A 20126-nucleotide genomic window follows, 5' to 3' on the forward strand; every position below is an offset into this window, starting at 1 on the left:
TGGGGTAGACACATGGTGAGAATGTTCATATTCTTCCCTCCATCTGATCCTACCTAAAGGGTCAAACATCACTCAGAATTATGGTGCCATTACAGAAGCATTTTTATGTTACTTTTCCCAATTTTCCATTAGCTAATGTGGTTTGAGCCAGGCACTGAGCTAATATTTGCCTGCACCTTTTCATTTATTCTTCAAAGCAATCTTATGAAATATACCAATCTTTGGATGGAGAAAGTGAAGAGCTGAAGTGCCTTGCCTAGTCTGTCTCCACAGCCTGCTCCATAGGTGACTTGCTATGTCCTAACTAGGCCATAATGGTCTCTCTCTAGTTCCTGTGCCCCCTGGCCAGGGAGGAGCTATCAGAGTTGGCATCCTGGTACTCTTCTGGGTGTCAATTTTCAAAATAAAAGTTATCCAGAATAATCGCGTCCTATCATATTGAAGAGCAGGTGTCTTTCTTCAGATCGGTGGAGCTTGCAATAGTTGTTTTTGTTTGCTTGATTTTCGTCTTCAACAGCAGCCTGAATGTGCTGTGACTACTTCATTTAATATCATTCTACACATCAGGAGAAAGTCAGCAGGGAGTGTGGGAGGGGCAGCTGCTTTGATCCACAGCCACTGCCTTTGGCTTTCATTTGCCCCAGCCTCAGTAGAGAGGGCAAACGTCCACATGAAGATTAGCAGACAAGTCCACATGAAGATTAGCAGACAAATACTCCTGAGAAACAAGGTGGATAGGGAAATAGCATGGTTTTATTTCTTTCTCTTTCTTTCTTTCTTTTCTGACAGGATCTTGCTCTATTGTCCAGGCTAGAGTGCAGTAGGGCAATCACTGTTCACTGCAGCCTTGAACTCCTGAGCTCAAGAGATCCTCCCACCTTGGTCTCCCAAGTGGCTGGGATTACAGTTTTGTGCCTCCACACTAAGCTCTTTTTTTTTTTTTTTTTTTTTTTGTAGAGATAGGGTCTCACTCTGTTGCCCAGACTGCTTTTGAACAAACAATCCTCCCATGCCCGACTTTAAATAGCATATTCTCATCCAAGCTTTGAATAGTTTTCCAAGCATTAATGTTTGCCATGTGCGAGCAAACAACCTGAAAACACCACGGGTCTGATGTGGAGACACCAAAGGAAATCAAAGAGATCTGAACATAGTAAAAGTGAATTATGGCCACTGAATTTGCCTTTTGGACTCAAAAGTCAAATGATTCCCTTGATATCTACTTTCATGGGAGCCTATCTCTGGCTCTACTAGGCTTGAATAGCATTGATTTAGTTATATTTATTATTTATTTATTTATATTCCATAAGTCTTTGAGCAACTGGTGGTATTTGATTACACAAGTTCTTTAGTGGCGATTTGTGAGATTTTGGTGCACTCATCACCCAAGCAGTGTACATTGAACCCAATTTGTAACCTTTGGTCCCTCACCCCCTTCCTTTCCCCCATTTCTCGCTAGTCCCCAAAATCTGTTGTATCATTCTTATGCCTTTGCATCCTCATAGTTTGGCTCCCACTTACGAGTGAGAACATATGATGTTTGGTTTTCCACTCCTGAGTTGCTTCCATTAGAATAATAGGCCCCAATCCCATCCAGGTTGCTGTGAATACCATTAGTTCATTCCTTTTTATGGCTGAGTAGTATTCCAACATATGCATATATACCACAGTTTCTTTATCCACTCGTTGATTGATGGGCATTTGGGTTGGCTCCACATTTTTGCAGTTGCAAACAGTGCTGCTATAAACATGCATGTACAAGAATCTTTTTCGTATAATGATTTCTTTTCCTCGGGTAGATACCAGTAGAGGGATTGCTGAATCCAATGGTAGTTCTACTTTAGTTCTTTAAGGAATCTCCACAGTTTTCCATAGTAGTTGTACTGGTTTACATTCCCACCAGCAGTGTAGAAGGGTTCCCTGTTCACCACATCCACACCAACATCTATTATTTTCTGATTTTTTGATTATGGCCATTCTTGCAGGAGTAAGGTGGTATCACATTGTGGTTTTGGTTTGCATTTCCCTGATCATTAGTGATGTTGAGCATTCCTTCATATGTTTGTTGGCCATTTGCATACCTTCTTTTGAGAATTGTCTATCCATGTCCTTAGCCTACTTTTTTATGGGGTTTGTTTTCTTCTTGCTAATTTGAGTTCATTGTAGATTCTTGATATTAGTCCATTGTCAGATGTATAGATTGTGAAGATTTTCCCCCAGTCTGTGAGTTGTCTGTTTATTCTTCTGACTGTTCCTTTTGCTGTGCAAAGGCTCTTTAGTTTAATTAACTCCCAGCTATTTATTTTTGTTTTTATTGCATTTGCTTTTGGGTTCTTGGTCACGAAATCTTTGCCTAAGCCAATGTCTAGAAGGGGTTTTCCAATGTTATGTTCTAGAATCTTTATGGTTTCAGGTCTTAGATTTAAGTCCTTGATCCACCTTGAGTTGATTTTTGTACAAGGTGAGAAATGAGGATCCAGTTTCATTTTCCTACAGTCTTGCCAATTATCCCAGCACCATTTGTTGAATAGGGTGTCCTTTCCCCGCTTTATGTTTTTGTTTGCTTTGTCAAAGATCAGTTGGCTGTAAGTATTTGGGCTTATTTCTGGGTTCTCTATTCTGTTCCATTGGTCTATGCACCTATTTTTATAATAGTAACATGCTGTTTTGGTGACTATGGCATTATAGTATAGTTTGAAATCAGGTAATGTGATGTCTCCAGATTTGTTCTTTTTGCTTAGTCTTGCTTTGGCTATGCGGGCTGTTTTTGGTTCCATATGAATTTTATAATTGTTTTTCCTAGTTCTGTGAAGAAGGATGGTGGTATTTTGATGGGAATTGCATTGAATCTGTAGATTACTTTTGGCAGTATGGTCATTTTCACGATATTGATTCTATCCATCCATGAGCATGGGATGTGTTTCCATTTGTTTGTGTCATCTATTCTTTTGGCAGTATTTTGTAGAGGTCTTTCACCTCCTTGGTTAGCCTCCGTGCCTTTGCACATGCCTGATATGTCCTACCTGCTCTATCTCCTTTCACTTAACCACGAATAGTCCTTAATGTGTCTGTACATTTCATTCTAGGAGTCTCTATTAAAGGCACACAAAGGTATACGGGATGCTCATTGTTTTATTTTTTGCATTAGGGAAAGTATAGGGATGAAGTCCATCAGTGGGTTAAACAACTTGTGTCCATCTATCCTGTGGTTACCGGGGAGCTGGAAAAGGATGACAGATCTGTACAGAGGAACATGGAAAGATCTCAGGGCATGTTGTACTGGGAAGTCCTCAGAGCAAAGAGAGATAGGTTCATACGTGGTAGACGACCTCTCCTATCATCCTGAGTAAAGAGTCTTGGCGAGGGGCTTAAGGAAGGGGTAAAAAGGGAGTTTACTATCAGTGGACCCCAGGACTTGAGAGAGCCAAGGTTTCCCTAATAACCCCTCACTGGGTGTTCAAGTCATAGAAAGCATGTATTTTTGTGTGCTGTTCCTTAATGACCAAAATTTCACATTGTATAGTTTCATTGACTAAATTAAAAATCATCTGTAATTTTTGCAAAGCGATACTGGACTCAACTGAAGCCAGTATAGCTGTGTTCCTGAGTGTATTTGATTAGGGGTCAGAAAACCTGCACTCAATTCTTAATTTACCACTGACTAAATCTCTAACTTGGGGCTAATATTTTTATTTATTTGTGTGAGCTTTACTTTCCTCATCCATCCCTTGAGAGAGGTGGACAAAATGATCTCTGTGGTCTTTTAAGATTCTATTGGTCTATTACTCTTAAGGCTTGTGGAACGTTAATAAGAATAATAATTACTAACATACTGTTAGTGATTACCATGTGATAGACACTGTTCTTAGCTTCTTATATGTATTAACCACTTTAATTCTCATAGCAACATATGAAATAAATACTATTATCTCTATTTTATGGAAGAAGAAGCTGAGGCCCAGAAATTAAGTATGTTGTTCAAAGTCGCACAGCTAGAAAGTTGTGGAGCTATTAACAGAACCTAAATCCAGGCAGTCTGACTCCAGAATCCATGATTCCAGCCATTCTGTTATGTTGCAATTAAAATCGACCTTTTTCTTGCCACCTGATTTAATGATTCATACAAAACAAAATAGTGTTAAGGAAACAACACTATTTTTTTATGATATGAAAAGTATAGATGAATATAAGAAAATTATCTGCAAGAGACCTACTACAAAAAAAAACCAGCAAAATTTTACTTGAATATTTAGCATTTTTGTAACATGTCACCTCTATGTATCATAATGTAACCACATCTACTTACTTCAAATGCAAGAAAAGAGATGTCATAACTACCTCATTCTTATGCATTCATTTTTTTTCTGAAAATAACAGCGTAAGACACATGTGGCATTGATGCTTTCAATTTTAATTTCACAGATGAAAGAACTCGGTGTCATCTTCTACAACTGCAGCTGCCTGGTCCTAGACTTACAAAGGATATTTGCTCTATATAGTTCATTAAAATTCAAAAGCAGAGTGCCTCAAACCTGGTCCAAAAGACTCTATGGGGTCTATGACAATGAAAAGAAATTGCAACTTCAGTTGAATGAAACCAAATCTCAAGCATTTGTATCGGTGAGTTGTTTTCCCTTTCTCCTCCCCTTCTCCTTCTTCCTCCAAAGGCTCTTTATTAAGTTGGAATGTTTAAGTGTGATCTTGTATTGGGCAAAAATGAATTACAGTGTTTCTGTCCCATAATGCGAAGAGTTAAAATGTGTCTACCCTTATGCGCAGTCGTACCCTCAAACATAATAAATCTTGATTATCATTCCTTGTGTCAGATACCTTGAGTTATCTGATTTGATTCCCTCAATCACCCCGTAAGCTAGGTATGGGGTTGTAACCATTTTGCAAATGAAGGTATCGACCTTACCTACTAGCAAAAAACCCATCAGATGAGGCATGCCAAGAGAGGCGCCAGCACCCAGCTCTTCTGACACCAGAGCCTATTAGCCTATTTTCAATGCCCTACATTGATTTTTCAGATTTGTTTTTAGCAGAACCCTTTGATGAGATAAATCTGAGGGAATCTCAGTGTATAGATCAGACAAAAGCAGAGCTGCTGTACCTGGTTGGGGCAAGTGGGCAAGAGGCCCACACAACAGGACAGTGCTCCCTGAACAGCTTCAGGCCTCTGACTCTGCTAAGAACCATTAGCCACACCCTCCACCCACCCTCACCTTCCCAGTCCACCACCCAGCTGGGCACATGCCACAGCTATCCAGAGATGTACTGGAAAGGGGCAACGTAAATATCTGGGCCTACAGTCCTAGTCCTCAAACTGTAGTACAGTAGATCCTTCAACAACATTGTTTTGTTCAATGCCCATTCGTTATCATGTTGATAAGAAAAAAAACAATTGATTTCTGGCTGGGGCCACTGTGTGTGTGGAGTCTGCACATTCTCCACCTGTCTGTGTTGGTTTTTGCCGGGTACTCCTGTTTCCTCCCACATCTCAAAGCTGTGCAAGTGAAACGAACTGGCAGATCTGTGTGTGGTCCCAGTGTGAGTGAGTGTGAGTGCCCTGCGATGGGATGTCATCCTGTGCATGGGGCTCTCGGCTGCGAGGGGCTCCAGCCACCTATGACCCTGAACTGGAGTAAGAAGGTAAATAATTATTTTACTTGTTTTTATTAGTCTTTCTTAAATGTATGTATAGCTCACATTTGTTTCAATGTTTAATATTCAAAGTGTTTTGGTCTTTAGAATTTTGATGCTGTTTTTGTGACCAGAAATAAGCCATAGTAACTTAACTCTCATTTATATCAATTAGCCTATGGTAAAATTGTTTTCATCATACATCAGTTCACTTAAAGTCTTAGTATTCAAGAACCTGTTGATGTCATTAAGTGAGGACTTACTGTACTTAAAAATCGGCTAGGGGCTGGGCATGGTGGCTCACGCCTGTAATCCCAGCACTTTGGGAGGCTAAGGAGGGTGGATTACAAGGTCAGGAGATGGAGACCATCCTGGCAAACATGGTGAAACCCCGACTCTACTAAAAATACAAAAAAGAATTAGCCGGACATGGTGGCGGGCACCTGTAGTCCCAGCTACTCGGGAGGCTGAGGCAGGAGAATGACCTGAACCCAGGAGGCGGAACTTGCAGTAAGCCAAGATCGCACCGCTGCACTCCAGACTGGGTGACAGAGGGAGACTCCGTCTCAAAAAAAAAAATTGGCTAGGAAGCCTGTTTACAGTACAGATTTACAGTGTCCCCTGTCCCCACCCAGGATCTTATCCACTGGATCTGAGATGAGATCTTAGAATTTTTATTTGAAGCAAGCTTCTGAAATTCTCCTGATGTTCAGATCAACTTCTCTAAGTAATGCTCCCAATTTAATATTGCTATTTCGACCTTGGTTGATATCAGTGCTTTTAGGCCAACAACTTTTATGTCACTAAACAGCATTTTATTGAAGATAAATTAAAGTGAATTTTATCCTTTTTGCCTGTTCAAATGAAGGCCCCAGCAGAAAATTTAGAAGTGTAACAATAGAAAGAAAAGACAAAGTTCAAGTTGTCTTAAATAACAAATTCACATAAATGTGAAGAGCAGAAAATAGACTATGAAGGATGTTGATCGGCTAGAGCTAAAATAACTTTTTTGTATGGAGGAGGTCAAGAATGGAGTAGCAAGTAGCATATTATAGGGCATTTTACTAACAAAATATAAATTATATAGACATTTTCAATTCATCTCAAGATGACCCTGTAAGACCAGGAGGCCAAGGAGAATTCCCAATGTGCAATACAAAATTTGCCAAGGAACCTTTAATCCAGAGGGTCGCAGAGTGACATTACATGCCAAGCATGGATCACTTGATCAGGTCCAGTAGAAAAACAAATTGGAAATGGCAAAAAACAGATGAATTAATGAACAAATTTTGAATAATCACTGGATTTTGAATTTACAGTTTCAACCTTAGAGATAAGTGAATATGGTTGTTGCATACATTTACAGACTAACCCTTAAACAGGGAGAGTCAGTTTTTGTTGATTCTAAAGTTAACATATTTCCCAGAGAGAGTGGTCTCAGGCCTTTAGTAAAATCTACTACAATTCGATACCTTTGTTATTTTCCAGGGCAAATTCATAAGTGGCTTTTTCTTAAAGAGTTCACCACAAAATGAGTTGTGAGACATTTCTTTGGGTAGTTTTTTAAACTATATAATAGTTTTTCTTTTTTTTTTTATTATTATACTTTAAGTTCTAGGGTACATGTGCACAACGTGCAGGTTTGTTACATATGTATACATGTGCCATGCTGGTGTGCTGCACCCATTAACTCATCATTTACATTAGGTATATCTCCTAATGCTATCCCTCCCCCATCTCCCCACCCCATGACAGGCCCTGGTGTGTGATGTTCCCCTTCCTGTGTCCAAGTGTTCTCATTGTTCAGTTCCCACCTATGAGTGAGAACATGCGGTGTTTGGTTTTCTGTCCTTGCAATAGTTTGCTCAGAATGTTAGTTTCCAGCTTCATCCATGTCCCTACAAAGGACATGAACTCCTCCTTTTTCATGGCTGCATAGTATTCCGTGGTGTATATGTGCCACATTTTCTTAATCCAGTCTGTCATTGATGGGCATTTGGGTTGGTTCCAAGTCTTTGCTATTGTGAATAGTGCCGCAATAAACATACGTGTGCATGTGTCTTTATAGCAGCATGATTTATAACCCTTTGGGTATATCCCCAGTAATGGGATGGCTGGGTCAAATGGTATTTCTAGTTTGCTTTCTATTTTTAATTTCCTGTTTTATTTTCTGTTTTTTAATAATGTCAAGCCTGCCTTTGAGTTTCAATTCAACAGATATTGACTGAACACCATTTCTGGAGAGTTATAAGATCTTACAGGTATAAAAACAGTCAGAAAACCCTGCAATTGGAATTGGTATCATTCAGACAGAGTTCCTGAAACTCCCTTCTGTTATAACATTTGTCACATTTTTAGAACTATTGATTTATAATCATCTTTCCCACCATTTTGTTAGACTCTGAAGATCATCTCCTATTAATATATTCTCTTCATCACTGGCATTCCCAGCATTTCACTTGGTACTGGCTAAAAGCAGCAATAAATGTTGGGTAGGTTTTATTAGTAGTAATATTAATAGAAAGCTCCAGAATGCATACAGTTTTCTCAGTAATCTATGCCAGACAAATGCCAAGACAAATTTAATTCAATATATTTGTTGTATCTTAAAATAGTATATTTTTATAAGCTGATTGTCTCACGGCTAAGTTGAACACAAACAGTATTTGAAGACCTTTGTAACCATTCTCAAAGTTAGATTTTAGATAATTGATAACAGCATAGATAGATATAAATTTTAACTTATGATGCAAATATAGATTATTTCCAATTTTTTCCCGGAACACAAATAGATTTAACTGTGTGATTTCTAGTAACTTGAGCCAGATAATTCTAATTTTCTTGCATTTCCCATTGAAATTTGAGGATGGGAACAATAGTTGGCTGTTTCTGTCTTGTAGATTTCTTTCTGGAGTCTTTAAGCTTAAGCAATTGCTTTCCAAGATAAAAGATTAGTTCCAGGTCTGTTTTTATTGATGTTAGACAGATTTCACTTCTTGTTTACTGTTCAGTTAATTCACCTATCAGTCATGTGTACTGAGATATATTTAGTGAGTGAGGGCTGACATTAAATAGAACTTGATGCTGTTATGGAAAAATACCACCTCACATTCCTCTTTAGAACCTTCGGTGTATATTGTTAATTGGTTTAACAGCATTACAGAGATGTAATTTACACACCATAAAATTTACCCTTTTAAAGTATACAATTCAGGCCGGGCATGGTGGCTCACGCCTGTAATCCATGCACTTTGAGAGGCCGAGGCTGGCTGATCACTTGAGCTGCTGACCTCAAGACCAACCTTGCCAACATGGTGAAACCCCATCTCTACTAAACATACAAAAAATAAAAAATAAAAGTAATAAAAATTAAAAAATAAAAATAATTAAAATAAAAAAATGAAGTATACAATATAGTGGAGTTGAGTATAGTCACAGTTTTGCAACAATTTCTACAATCTAATTTTAGAACTTTTTTCCACCACAAAGAAAAAACCCCATACTGATTAGCAGTCACTATTTTCCCTTCTGTCAGTCCCTGGCACCCACCAATCTACTTTTTCTTTATGGATCTGCCTTCTTCTGGATGTTTTATATAAATAGAATCATACACTGTGTAATTTTTTTGTGATTGCTTCTTTCACCTAACATAATGCTTTCAAGGTTTATCCATATTGTAGCATGGACCAGTACTGCCTTTATTCCTTTTTATGGCTATTTAATTCTATTGTATGGATGTGCCACACTTTGTTTACCCATCTATCAACTGATGGGCATTTGTATTACTACTATTTCTTGGCTTTTGTAAATAGTGCTGCTATATTCATGTACAGGTTTTGATGTGAATAGCTGTTTGTAATTCGAGTTTGTACATAGGAGTGGATTTACTGGATAATGTGGTAACTCTATGTTGAACATTTTGAGACACTACCAAACTGTTTGCCAAATTGGTGGCACCATTTTATAATCCCACCAGCAGCATAGGAGGGTTTTGATTTCTCCACATCCTTGGCAACACTTGTTATTTTCTGTCTTATTTTAGCTCTACTAGAGGGTATAAAATGTAATCTTATTTTTGTTTTGATTTAAATCTTTTAACATGCTTATCGGCCATTTGTATCTCTCCTTTGGAGAAGAGATACAAATATCTATCAAATATGAAATATTTTGCCTATTTAAATTAGGTTATTTAAAAATTTGTGTTATCAGAGTTCTTTATACAGTCTGTATACAAGTTCCTTAAACAGAAATATGATTGGTTATAGAGACAAGGTCTTACTATGTTGTTGGGGTTGGCCTAAAATTCCTGGGTTTAGGTGTCTGGTTTAAATATATGATTTGCCAGTATTTTATTTCTTTCATTCCATGAGTTGTCTTTTCATATTTAATTATATTTGAACATATATATTCTACAAATAGAGTATATACTTTTTAAAAACCATGAAACTGTCAATAAAACAATTAAAAACCTGCTAAGGTCTGTACAAGGTGATTACACAATGAGTATGCAAAATAAGTTACATTCATATGGCACCTATTGATCTAAGAGACAAACCCAGATTAACCTAGAAGTCAGGTCCCTCAAGACGTCTTGACTGGTAAAAGACTGCCACAGAGCTGGAATATTGAAGAGGATCTGTATTTTCCCTCTCCTTCTACTTTACTATGGAACAAAGAAGTGCACGGCACAAGGCTCAGAAAATTAATTCAGGAGTGATGAGAGGGAAACTTAGCCCTCTCTTTAATTAAACAGTTGGAACTAGTTAACTTCCTCTGCCAGCTCATTCTTTTGTGTTATTGTTTATTCATTTCTATTCTGGGCAAACATTTTAAAGCCACTAGTCTATCCAGGCACTATTTTTAAAGGTAGAAGACTCTAGAACACATAGCAGAGTACCACCCAGCCCGCAGGTGCATGGGGACTGATACAAATATGCATTTCCTTCATAAACACATGGAGCTCGAGCACCTGCCATTGTGTCAGGCAGTGGGAACACAGGAAGCAATAGGGCAGGTAAGTGCTTATAAAGATCTGTTGACGCAGGTTTGGAAATACCCAGATTGAAGCAACAGACTCCCACAGACAAACCTCCAATGTTTATGCATTTATGAAGCATTTTCACATTCGTTCCACAAGTATGTATTGAGCATGTAATATGTGCATGGCACAAGATGCCAGAGCTACACAACCAGGCAGCTCACAAGCAAGTGGCTAAACACATAGACAGATGAATGCAATTCCATGTAACATGTGCTAGAATGAAGCTCCACAAAGGAAGGATCTTGTCTTGGTCACTGATGTATGTCCCCTTCCTAGACCAGAGCCTGGGAATATTTGCTGATTGAATGAAAGCTCGCACAGAAGAGGGGCATGGAACCCAGCCAGCGAACAGGCCATTCATGTATTTGAGTTGCAAGGCAAACCAGTATGAAAGGTGTGTTATTGTCATTAACCCCATTAGGAAACAGAGGCTCAAAAAGTGTAAGGGACACACCAAGATGCCCCAGGTTCTAAGTGCTGGAGTCTGGCCCGTATCACCAAAGCCCCTGGTCTTTCCTGTAAATTATGGCCACAGTGTCCATATTTGTAAGATAATAGCAAATGTAAAGAGACCACAAACAACTCTGCCTACATTTCTTCCTCCCCAAAACCAAAATCTGGTTTTGGAACAAGCAGTGAAATTCAGGGAGTTCCTAACTGAAACACAAATGTGAGCGTTCGGACACATTTCAGAGTTGGCCTAAGCGCCCATCTGGAGCAAAGACCTTCAGCTTCTCCACGTTAACCAAAGAACCTTTAAAGCAGAGCCGACAGGCTAAGGGAATTAAATAATTTGAATATTTTTAACGGCATAGGAAAATGTGTAACATACAATCCCTAAAATCCACTGAACTGTACACTTAAAAATGGTAAAAAAGAAAAAGCAAAAGAAATAAATAATATGGGAGTACAGGGTTAGGAAAAGCAACCTTTGGAGATTTAAAAACAACTTAACTGTTGGGTGTGGTGGCTCATACCTGTAATCCCAGCACTTTGGAAGGCTGAGGCGGGTGGATCATGAGGTCAGGTAGTCAAGACCAGCCTGGCCAAGATGATGAAACCCCATTTCTACTAAAATGCGAAAATTAACCAGGTGTAGTGGCGGGCGCCTATAATCCCAGCTACTCGGGAGGCTGAGGCAATAGAATTGCTTGAACCCAGGAGGTGGAGTTTGCAGTGAGCTGAGATTGTGCCACTGCAGTCCAGCCTGGGCAACAGAGCAAGACTCGATTAAAAAAAAAATTAATGGAGGAGATCACATTTGAGCTGGAATTTAGAGAACAGAATTAGTGTAGGACTTTGATAGACAAAAATAAAGACACATCAGCCAGAGAAGCCAGCATGAGCAGAGATGCCTGGAGTCAGACATGATGAGGGCACAGCTGTGGACTGGTAATTACTTGCATTTGGGGTCACAGACAGGATGGGAGTTGATAAATGAAGGAGGCAGACACACAGGACCATGGATACACCCCTCCCAATGAGTTCAAGCTGAATTCTGAGAAACCAGGAGTCAGTTCATCCTGGGAGTGATGTATATTTGTTTTTAAACATCCCAGAGATAAGCCAGTTAGTTAGAAAGATGTTAGAACATCCCTGCAAGCAGCACTAGTGCCCGAGTGAGGGAAACTTACTGAGCGATCAAGACCCAGGAAACCCTGCAGAGGCACAGGCTTGGTGACAGATGGAGTGTCTGTATATCTGTGTGCTGATGACAGAGGAGTGTAGGACTACCTTTAAAAAACAGGATTGAAGTTCATCCTCATTCCAAAAGAAAAACATAAACGATCAAAAACTCAACCTGTAAAGAAAATACGGTACATATACACCATGGAATACTACGCAACCATAAACAAGAATAAAATCATGTCTTTTGCAGCAACATGGTTGCAGCTAGGGGCCATTATTCTAAGCAAATCAATGCAGGAACAGAAAACCAAATACCATGTTCTCACTTATAAGTGGGAGTTAACATTGGGTACTCATGGACAAAAAGATGGCAACACTAAACACTGAGGACCACTAGCACAGGGGGGAATGAAGGGGGCACGGGTGGAAAAACTACTGAGTACTATTCTCACTACCTGGGTGATGGGATCAGTTGTGCCTCAAACCTCAGCATCATGCAGTATATATCCATGTAACAAACCTGCACCTGTATCTCAAATAAAAGTTGAAATTGTTTTTTAAAAAACCAACTCATCCTGCTCATGATCACCTGCCAAGAGGGCTTTCTGTGTGAGGAAACCTGGAAGGTGTGTTATCCTCAGCATGCTCCTTCCTTACCCCTATGCCCCTCCTAAGGTGGGCATCCAGTCCAACAGCTCCATCTCACAACCCTCTAAGCTGGGGTGGGGACTCCTACTGTGCAGTGTAGGGAGTTGTTCCAGACATAATTGGTGAGGAGGAACTCTGACCGCCCAATACTACCATTCATTCCAGGCAGTTCCAAAAATCAGTTTATTCAGCCTTTTGGTATTAAACATCCTGGCATTATTTATGTCCCATTATAATGCCCCTGGCATTATTTATGTGATACTTGTCACAGCGTATTGCTTGTCAAAGGAAAACAGGAACTATGAGAAACACTATTTTCAGTCCTGTCCAGTGGAAAAATGATGAGAAAACCAAGCACATCTTTCCTTTTCTACAGCAACTGCATCTACAAACACTGTATTTTTATAAAATGAAAACCACCTTAAGCAACATGAGAAAAATGCCTCCAGCAGAATTTGCCTCTTTTTTCATTTTGCTTAAATCTCTCAGAACATCCTTCTTCTCTGGCTCTCCTGCTGAATTTGGGCATCTTAATAGCTCCCTCAGATTTTCTTGCACTGTTATCGATGACCTTTTCTCAACGATCAACACTTCTCCTAACTCAATGAAAGATTTTGGAGAAACGAAAAAAAACTCCAAGATTTTTCAGTTTGTTTTTGTTTCGATTTTGAGTTTGAAACATTTTCATGCCCACATCATCACATTTCAGATGAAATGAAAATGCTGGGGTAAATGGCTTGCTATGTGCAGTATGTGTGCATGTGCAGTAGCACCTGAGAAAATTATAGCTATGTATGACCGAATTGTGTAAGGTTGGAGGTGGAGTGCTCCTCCAAAAAGAAGTGTGTGCATGGAAAGCAAGAATTATCTCCTAAGTAAAAAGTAAAACAGAGGATACTAGAGACTGGGAAAAGAGGGGATGGGGAAAGATTTGTTAATGGATATAAAAATAACAGCAAGGGCCGGGCGCGGTGGCTCAAGCCTGTAATCCCAGCACTTTGGGAGGCCGAGACGGGCGGATCACGAGGTCAGGAGATCGAGACCATCCTGGCTAACACAGTGAAACCCCGTCTCTACTGAAAATACAAAAACTTAGCCGGGCGAGGTGGCAGGCGCCTGTAGTCCAGAGCGAGACTCCGTCTCAAAAAAAAAATAAATAAAAATAAATAAAAAAAAATAACAGCAAGATAGGAAGAATAAGTTCCATTGTTCTATAGCAGTGGTCCTCAACCTTTTTGGCACCACGGACTGGTTTCATGGAAGACAGATTTTCCATGGACCAGGGTCAGCAGGGATGCTTTTGGGATGATCGAAGGGCATTACATTTATTGTGCACTTTTTTTCTTTTTTCTTTTGAGACAGCATCTTGCTCTGTTGCCCAGGCTGGAGTGCAGTGGTGCGATCTCGGCTCACTGCAACCTCTGCCTCCCGGGTTCAAGCGATTGTCCTGCCTCAGCCTCTCAAGTAGCTGGGACTACAGGTGTCCACCACCATGCCTAGTTAATTTTTTGTATTTTTACTAGGGACGGGGTTTCACCATGTTGGCCAGGCTGGTCTTGAACTCCTGACCTCAAGTGATCCGGCCACCTTGGGCTCCCAAGGTGCTGGGATTACAGGCTTGAGCTATGACCCCTGGCTGTGCTCTTTATTTCTATTACTATTACATTGTAATATATAATGAAATAATTATACAACTCACTACATTGTTGAATTAGTGAGAACCCTGAGTCATTTTTGTGCAACTAGATGTTCTCCTCTGGGGGTGATGGCAGGCAGTGACAGATCACCAGGCATTAGAATCTCATAAGGAGATCGCACAACCTAGATCCCTCACATGTGCAGTTCACAGTAGGGCTCACGCTCCTATAAGAATCTAATGCCCCCACTGGTCTGACAGGAGGCGGAGCTCAGGCGGTGATGCCAGCAAGGGAGTGGCTGTAAATACAGACAAAGCTTTGCTTGCCTGTCTTTCACCTGCTCTGCTGCCCAGCACTGGTCCCTGGCCTGGGGAATGGAGACCCTTGTTCTAGAGGACTGTAGTTAACTACGACTATACTTAACAATGATATATTCGTTTCAGATAGTTAGAAGGAAGATATTGAATGTTTCCAATACAAATAAATGATAAAGTTTGAGATGACAGATATGCTGATTACCATCTCATCACTATACATTATATGAATCATGTCACTATGTACCCCACAAATATATACAATTATGTATCAATTAAATTTTTAATACATAAAAATTGAAAATCAAAATGTGTCAGATAATGAAAGAATTCTCTCCAAAACAGACTTGAGACCCATCCATCCCACCACACTTTGATCTTTATTCAACTTTGATAAGATTAAAAATAGCTTTGTCTAATTTGATGAAGCAGAAATTAGGTTGGCAAAAATATAGTTAGAAGCCAAGGTCCATGGGAACAAAGGAAATAAAGAAATCCCCGGCTGCCAAAAAGTAGTACGCTAAACGTTCGGCTTTTGTGTCTTCACAGAATTCTCCAAAACTCTTTTGCCCTAAAAACAGAAGTTTTGACATAGATGCCATCTACAGTGTGATAGACGACGCCAAGCAGTACGTGTACATCGCTGTCATGGACTACCTGCCTATCTCCAGCACGAGCACCAAAAGGTCAGTGAATGCCCAGCCTCTGGTGAGAACCCCGTCCCTAAGACCAGGCACTAAACTGGGCACCACAGGAGAAGCCAGCCTGGAAATGGAGACGCCATTGGGTTGCCTTAGGAAGAGTACACCATTCAGTGCTCTTTAGTGTGCACTGGCAATTTACTCATTATGGACCTCTTCCTAAAGTGAGTCCATTTTAAAGGCTTAGGGTCTCACCCTACAGAAGTACCTCAGTAGTTTACATTAAGGAAATGAGAGTAACTTTCTAAAGAAAATTAGGTTGCTCTCAACTTGAAAATTATTTGAAAGGATAAAAGATAAAATATTATATGAAAAAAAATATCCTTTGAAAATTATTAACAAGGATATACCTGAAAAGGGTGTATTGAAACTGAGTAGTCTTGCCAGACTTTCCTTAAGGGAAGCATTGTTGTTTTATATTCACAGCAGTCTTCATTTAATGCCAAATTCTCATAATATCTTCTCAATGTAAAGGAGAAAGAGGCCGGGCGCAGTGGCTCATGCCTGTAATCACAGAACTTTGGGAGGCCGAGGCGGGTGGATCACGAGGTCAGGAGATCGAGACCATCCTGGCTAACACGGTGAAACCCTGTCTCTACTAGAAATACAAAAACAAAATTAGCTGGGCAAGGTAGCAGGTGCCTGTAGTACCAGCTACTTGGGAGGCTGAGGCGGGAGAATGGCGTGAACCAGGGAGGTGGAGTTTGCAGTAAGTCGAGATTGCGCCACTCACTCCAGTCTGGGCAACAGACAGAGACTCCACCTCAAAAAAAAAAGAGAAACTTATATATGTTCTCAGTCAATCCATCCTTCTCTGTGAAAAGAGAACAGTTTAAAAATGCAATGCTTTTCAATAATTCATCATTGTTCAAGCATGCAAACATGGAATAAATTCAGGGATGGAATTTATGACAAACTCTTTGGAAAATCATTGCATGCATAAATGCATGGCCATGCTTAGGTATTTCCACTTTTGCTTTCTTGCTGGAATGCAGAGGTGCTTGAATAATTAGTTTGATCCAGGAAATGTTTTCAAAGTGCATATTTTTCGGAGTGTGACCCAAGGCCTTTTTAATTTGGAATATTACAGTTTCAAAATAACCATTTACTGAGGCTAAATGATTAAGTATGCCCTATATTGCTTGAATAATTTTTACATCACCAACCCTACATGATGCATAATATGTAGCTTCTTTGTGCAAATAACCATAGGATTACAGAAAGAGTCTTTCTCCAAGAAAATGATTGTTTCTTATAACAGTTAGTAGAAAAGCACTTTTAGCTGCAAGATGCATTTATTTAAACACTTTTATTTTAAAATATTGTGCATCTTTACAAAAATTAGCTGTGTGTGGTGGCACACGCCTGTAATCCCAGCTACTCAGGTGGCTGAGGCAGGAGAATCACTTGAACCCAGGAAGTAGAGGTTGCAGTGAGCCAAGATCACATCACTGTACTCCAGCCTGGGCAACAGAGTGAGACTCCATCTCAATACACACACACACACACACACACACACACACACACACACACACACACAGAGAGCATCCTTTGGACATTCATGGATTTTCTTCCCGACACACTTCCACACCTTTTCTATCCCTCCTTTTTATTTTTCCTCCCTTTGTTGTTCACTTGGTTTTAGATTTAGTTTTAGATTTTACCTCCACTTTGGGAACATTTCAAAACATAATAGGGGTTTTACCTGATTTTCCTGTTATTGAGAAGGAGAATAAGGTCAAGTTCAGGGAGTTACATGTTAGGATGGCATGATGATTTCTCAGGATTGACAAAACCTTTGTTCCCTGAAGTTCTATGAACAAAATTGAGATTCTTTATGGTGAAGGGGTAAATAATTAGCATGGAGGATCTAAAATATTTTAGAAATCCAGAAAAAACGAAAAGGATGTTACAGAATCAGAGGCTCACTTGAAATTTTGCATTTTGGTTATGAATCTACCATTTCAGCTATTAAATGAAACTTCTTTTATTGTATTTTTAAAATTTTAAACCTGTAAATGCTTTTAACTTTCTAAATTGAAAGATCATCAAAGAGACATAAGTAGTTGTCCAAGCATCAAGATTATAATTAAATTCTTCTCAATCAGATAAATTAATTATTTGTATAAATTCAGACTGGTGACTCGTCTTTATCTAGTCCCAGAAAAGCTTTTCAGGAGTGAATTCAACTTTAATAAATAGGTAAATACTATCAAATTTCAGTATGTTAATGGAATTAATCTTTCAGACTTAACTTTTAGTCTATATATTGCCAACCATCCAAATGAAAGAGAAAAAAACATACACTCTCAAATCAGAAATGATTAACAGCATGTATAAAAAACACACACTATTATCTAGCCATAGTGTTAGAAATAACTTCTACTTTTCAAGATAGTAGGAAGGGAATGGAGCAATGTTCTGTGACTAAATAAATCCTATAGTAAAAATTCAGAAGCCAGCCAGGCACAGTGGCTCACGCCTGTAATCCCACCACTCTGGGAGGCCAAGGTGGGCGGATCACCTGAGGTCAGGAGTTATAGACCATCCCAACCAACATGGTGAAACCCCATCTCTACTAAAAGTACAAAAATTAGCTGGGCATGGTGGCAGGCACCTGTAATCCCAGCTACTTGAGAGGCTGAGGCAGGAGAATCACTTACCTGGGAAGCCAAGGTTGCAGTGAGCCGAGATCACGCCATTGCACTCCAGCCTGGGCAACAAGAGTGAAACTCCATTTAAAAAAAAAAAAAAATTCAGAAGCCCTATTTCACTTCTTCCTGATTTAGCAATCAAGCTCTCTTTCTTAAGCAAGTCACTTAATTATTTAGGTCTCAGTTTGGAGTTGTTCATTATTTATTTCTTCAGTCACATAAAATACATCTTTCACAAGGAAATCAGTAAGTGTGTAAAGGAATAATAAAAATGTAGCCTGATTAGTCTTTCAAGTATTAATGCTTTTTATGTATTCATTCAACAATTTTTTTTTTTTTTTTTTTTTTTGTGAGACAGAGTTTTACTCTTGTCACCCAGGCTGAGTGCAATGGCAAGATCTCGGCTCACTGCAACCTCTGCCTCCCAGCCTCCCAGGTTCAGGTGATTCTTCTGCCTCAGCTTCCCGAGTAGTAGCTGGGACTACAGGCACATGCCACCACACTGGGCTAATTTTAGTATTTTTAGTAGAGATGGGGTTTCACCATGTTGGCCAGGCTGGTCTCGATCTCCTGACCTCAGGTGATCCACCAGCCTTGGCTTCCCAAATGCTAGGATTACAGGCGTGAGCCACCACGCCCAGCCTCATTCAACAAATATTTATTGAGCACTGTGACTAGTGATTAAAGCATGAGGAGCATATGATCTCAACCTCCATCTAACAGGACAGGAAAGAGACTGTTAGAACAGAGGTGTGACTGGTACAGTGAACGTCTATAGAGAATATTACAGACGCTAGGTAAAAGAGCCCCCGCCGTGCAGCTTCAGGGTTAGAAGCAGCCCATTGGAGGAGATGCTCACTGATTTACAATTCAAAATATTCAGTTTCTCCACAAAAATTTCTTGAAAAAAACTTTTTAAAACTCAGGAATTTGTCGGAAAGGGTGAAAAATTTTCCCAGTGGAAGGGACAGCATGAGCCAAGTTTCAGATGGAGGAAAAAAGAGCTCAAGGTAAAGTGGTGAGAGATCTAATTGAAGAGGGGGCAAGGGCCAGAAACCAGAGATCCCAACCACTGGGGGAGTCTTGTGACTTTGTGGCGGTTCCACTTGATGGATTTTTGTGGAGGGGTGGGTTTTGTTTTGTTTTGGTTTGGTTTGAGGTGGAGTCTTCCTCTGTCACCCAGGCTGGAGTGCAGTGGCACGATCTCGGCTCACTGCAACATCCACCTCCTGGGTTCAAGTGATTCTCCTGCCTCAGCTTCCCGAGTAGCTGGAACTACAGGCGCATACCACCATGTCCGGCTAATTTTTGTATTTTTATTAGAGATGGGGTTTCACCATGTTGGCCATGCTGGTCTCAAACTCCCGACCTCAAGTGATCCATGCACCTTGGCCTCCCAAAGTGCTGGGATGACAGGTGTGAGCCACCACGCCGGCCCCACTGTTTTAATTCAAGAAGTAGCCTCGCCAGGTCTGCCTTAGATGATCACTGTGGTGGCCATCGAGGAAGTACCTGACTGGAGGCAGAGAAACCGAGTTCCAGCACAAGGCTGAGACGGTCTTTCCTCAGCTTCATGGGTATAAAACCAGACAAAGAGAACTGTAGTGTGGATCCAGGATCTAGATTTTTGCCGAGAGCAAGAGGAAGGTAGAGAGGCAAGTATTATTCAAGTGATCAGAACTGAGATGAGGCTGGGCAGGCAAGGGAGACAGGAGAGGCTGATGGACCGGGCTGATTGAAGGCGTCATGAATCTGCAGCCTGCATGTGACGAAAGAGTGGTTAAGAGAGTGGGGAATCAGGACAGGAGGCCTTTAGAGGTGCAATGATCATGACACTGGCAGGCTACCGTTTCAAATAA

At 40.2% G+C, this 20126-nt stretch overlaps 1 protein-coding gene across 1 annotated transcript in view; it reads left to right on the plus strand.

The window, feature by feature from the left end:
- PLD5 (phospholipase D family member 5) overlaps positions 1 to 20126 on the plus strand; it is a 423368-nt gene that overhangs the window by 379644 nt on the left and 23598 nt on the right. The window contains exons 6-7 of the mRNA XM_001092989.5: positions 4423 to 4620; positions 15462 to 15598. Of these exons, the coding sequence (XP_001092989.1) occupies positions 4423 to 4620; positions 15462 to 15598 (335 nt within the window). The remainder of the gene's footprint in view (positions 1 to 4422; positions 4621 to 15461; positions 15599 to 20126) is intronic.

The sequence above is a fragment of the Macaca mulatta genome, chromosome 1, assembly GCF_049350105.2.
Source record: "Macaca mulatta isolate MMU2019108-1 chromosome 1, T2T-MMU8v2.0, whole genome shotgun sequence".
Taxonomy (NCBI): Eukaryota; Metazoa; Chordata; class Mammalia; order Primates; family Cercopithecidae; genus Macaca; species Macaca mulatta.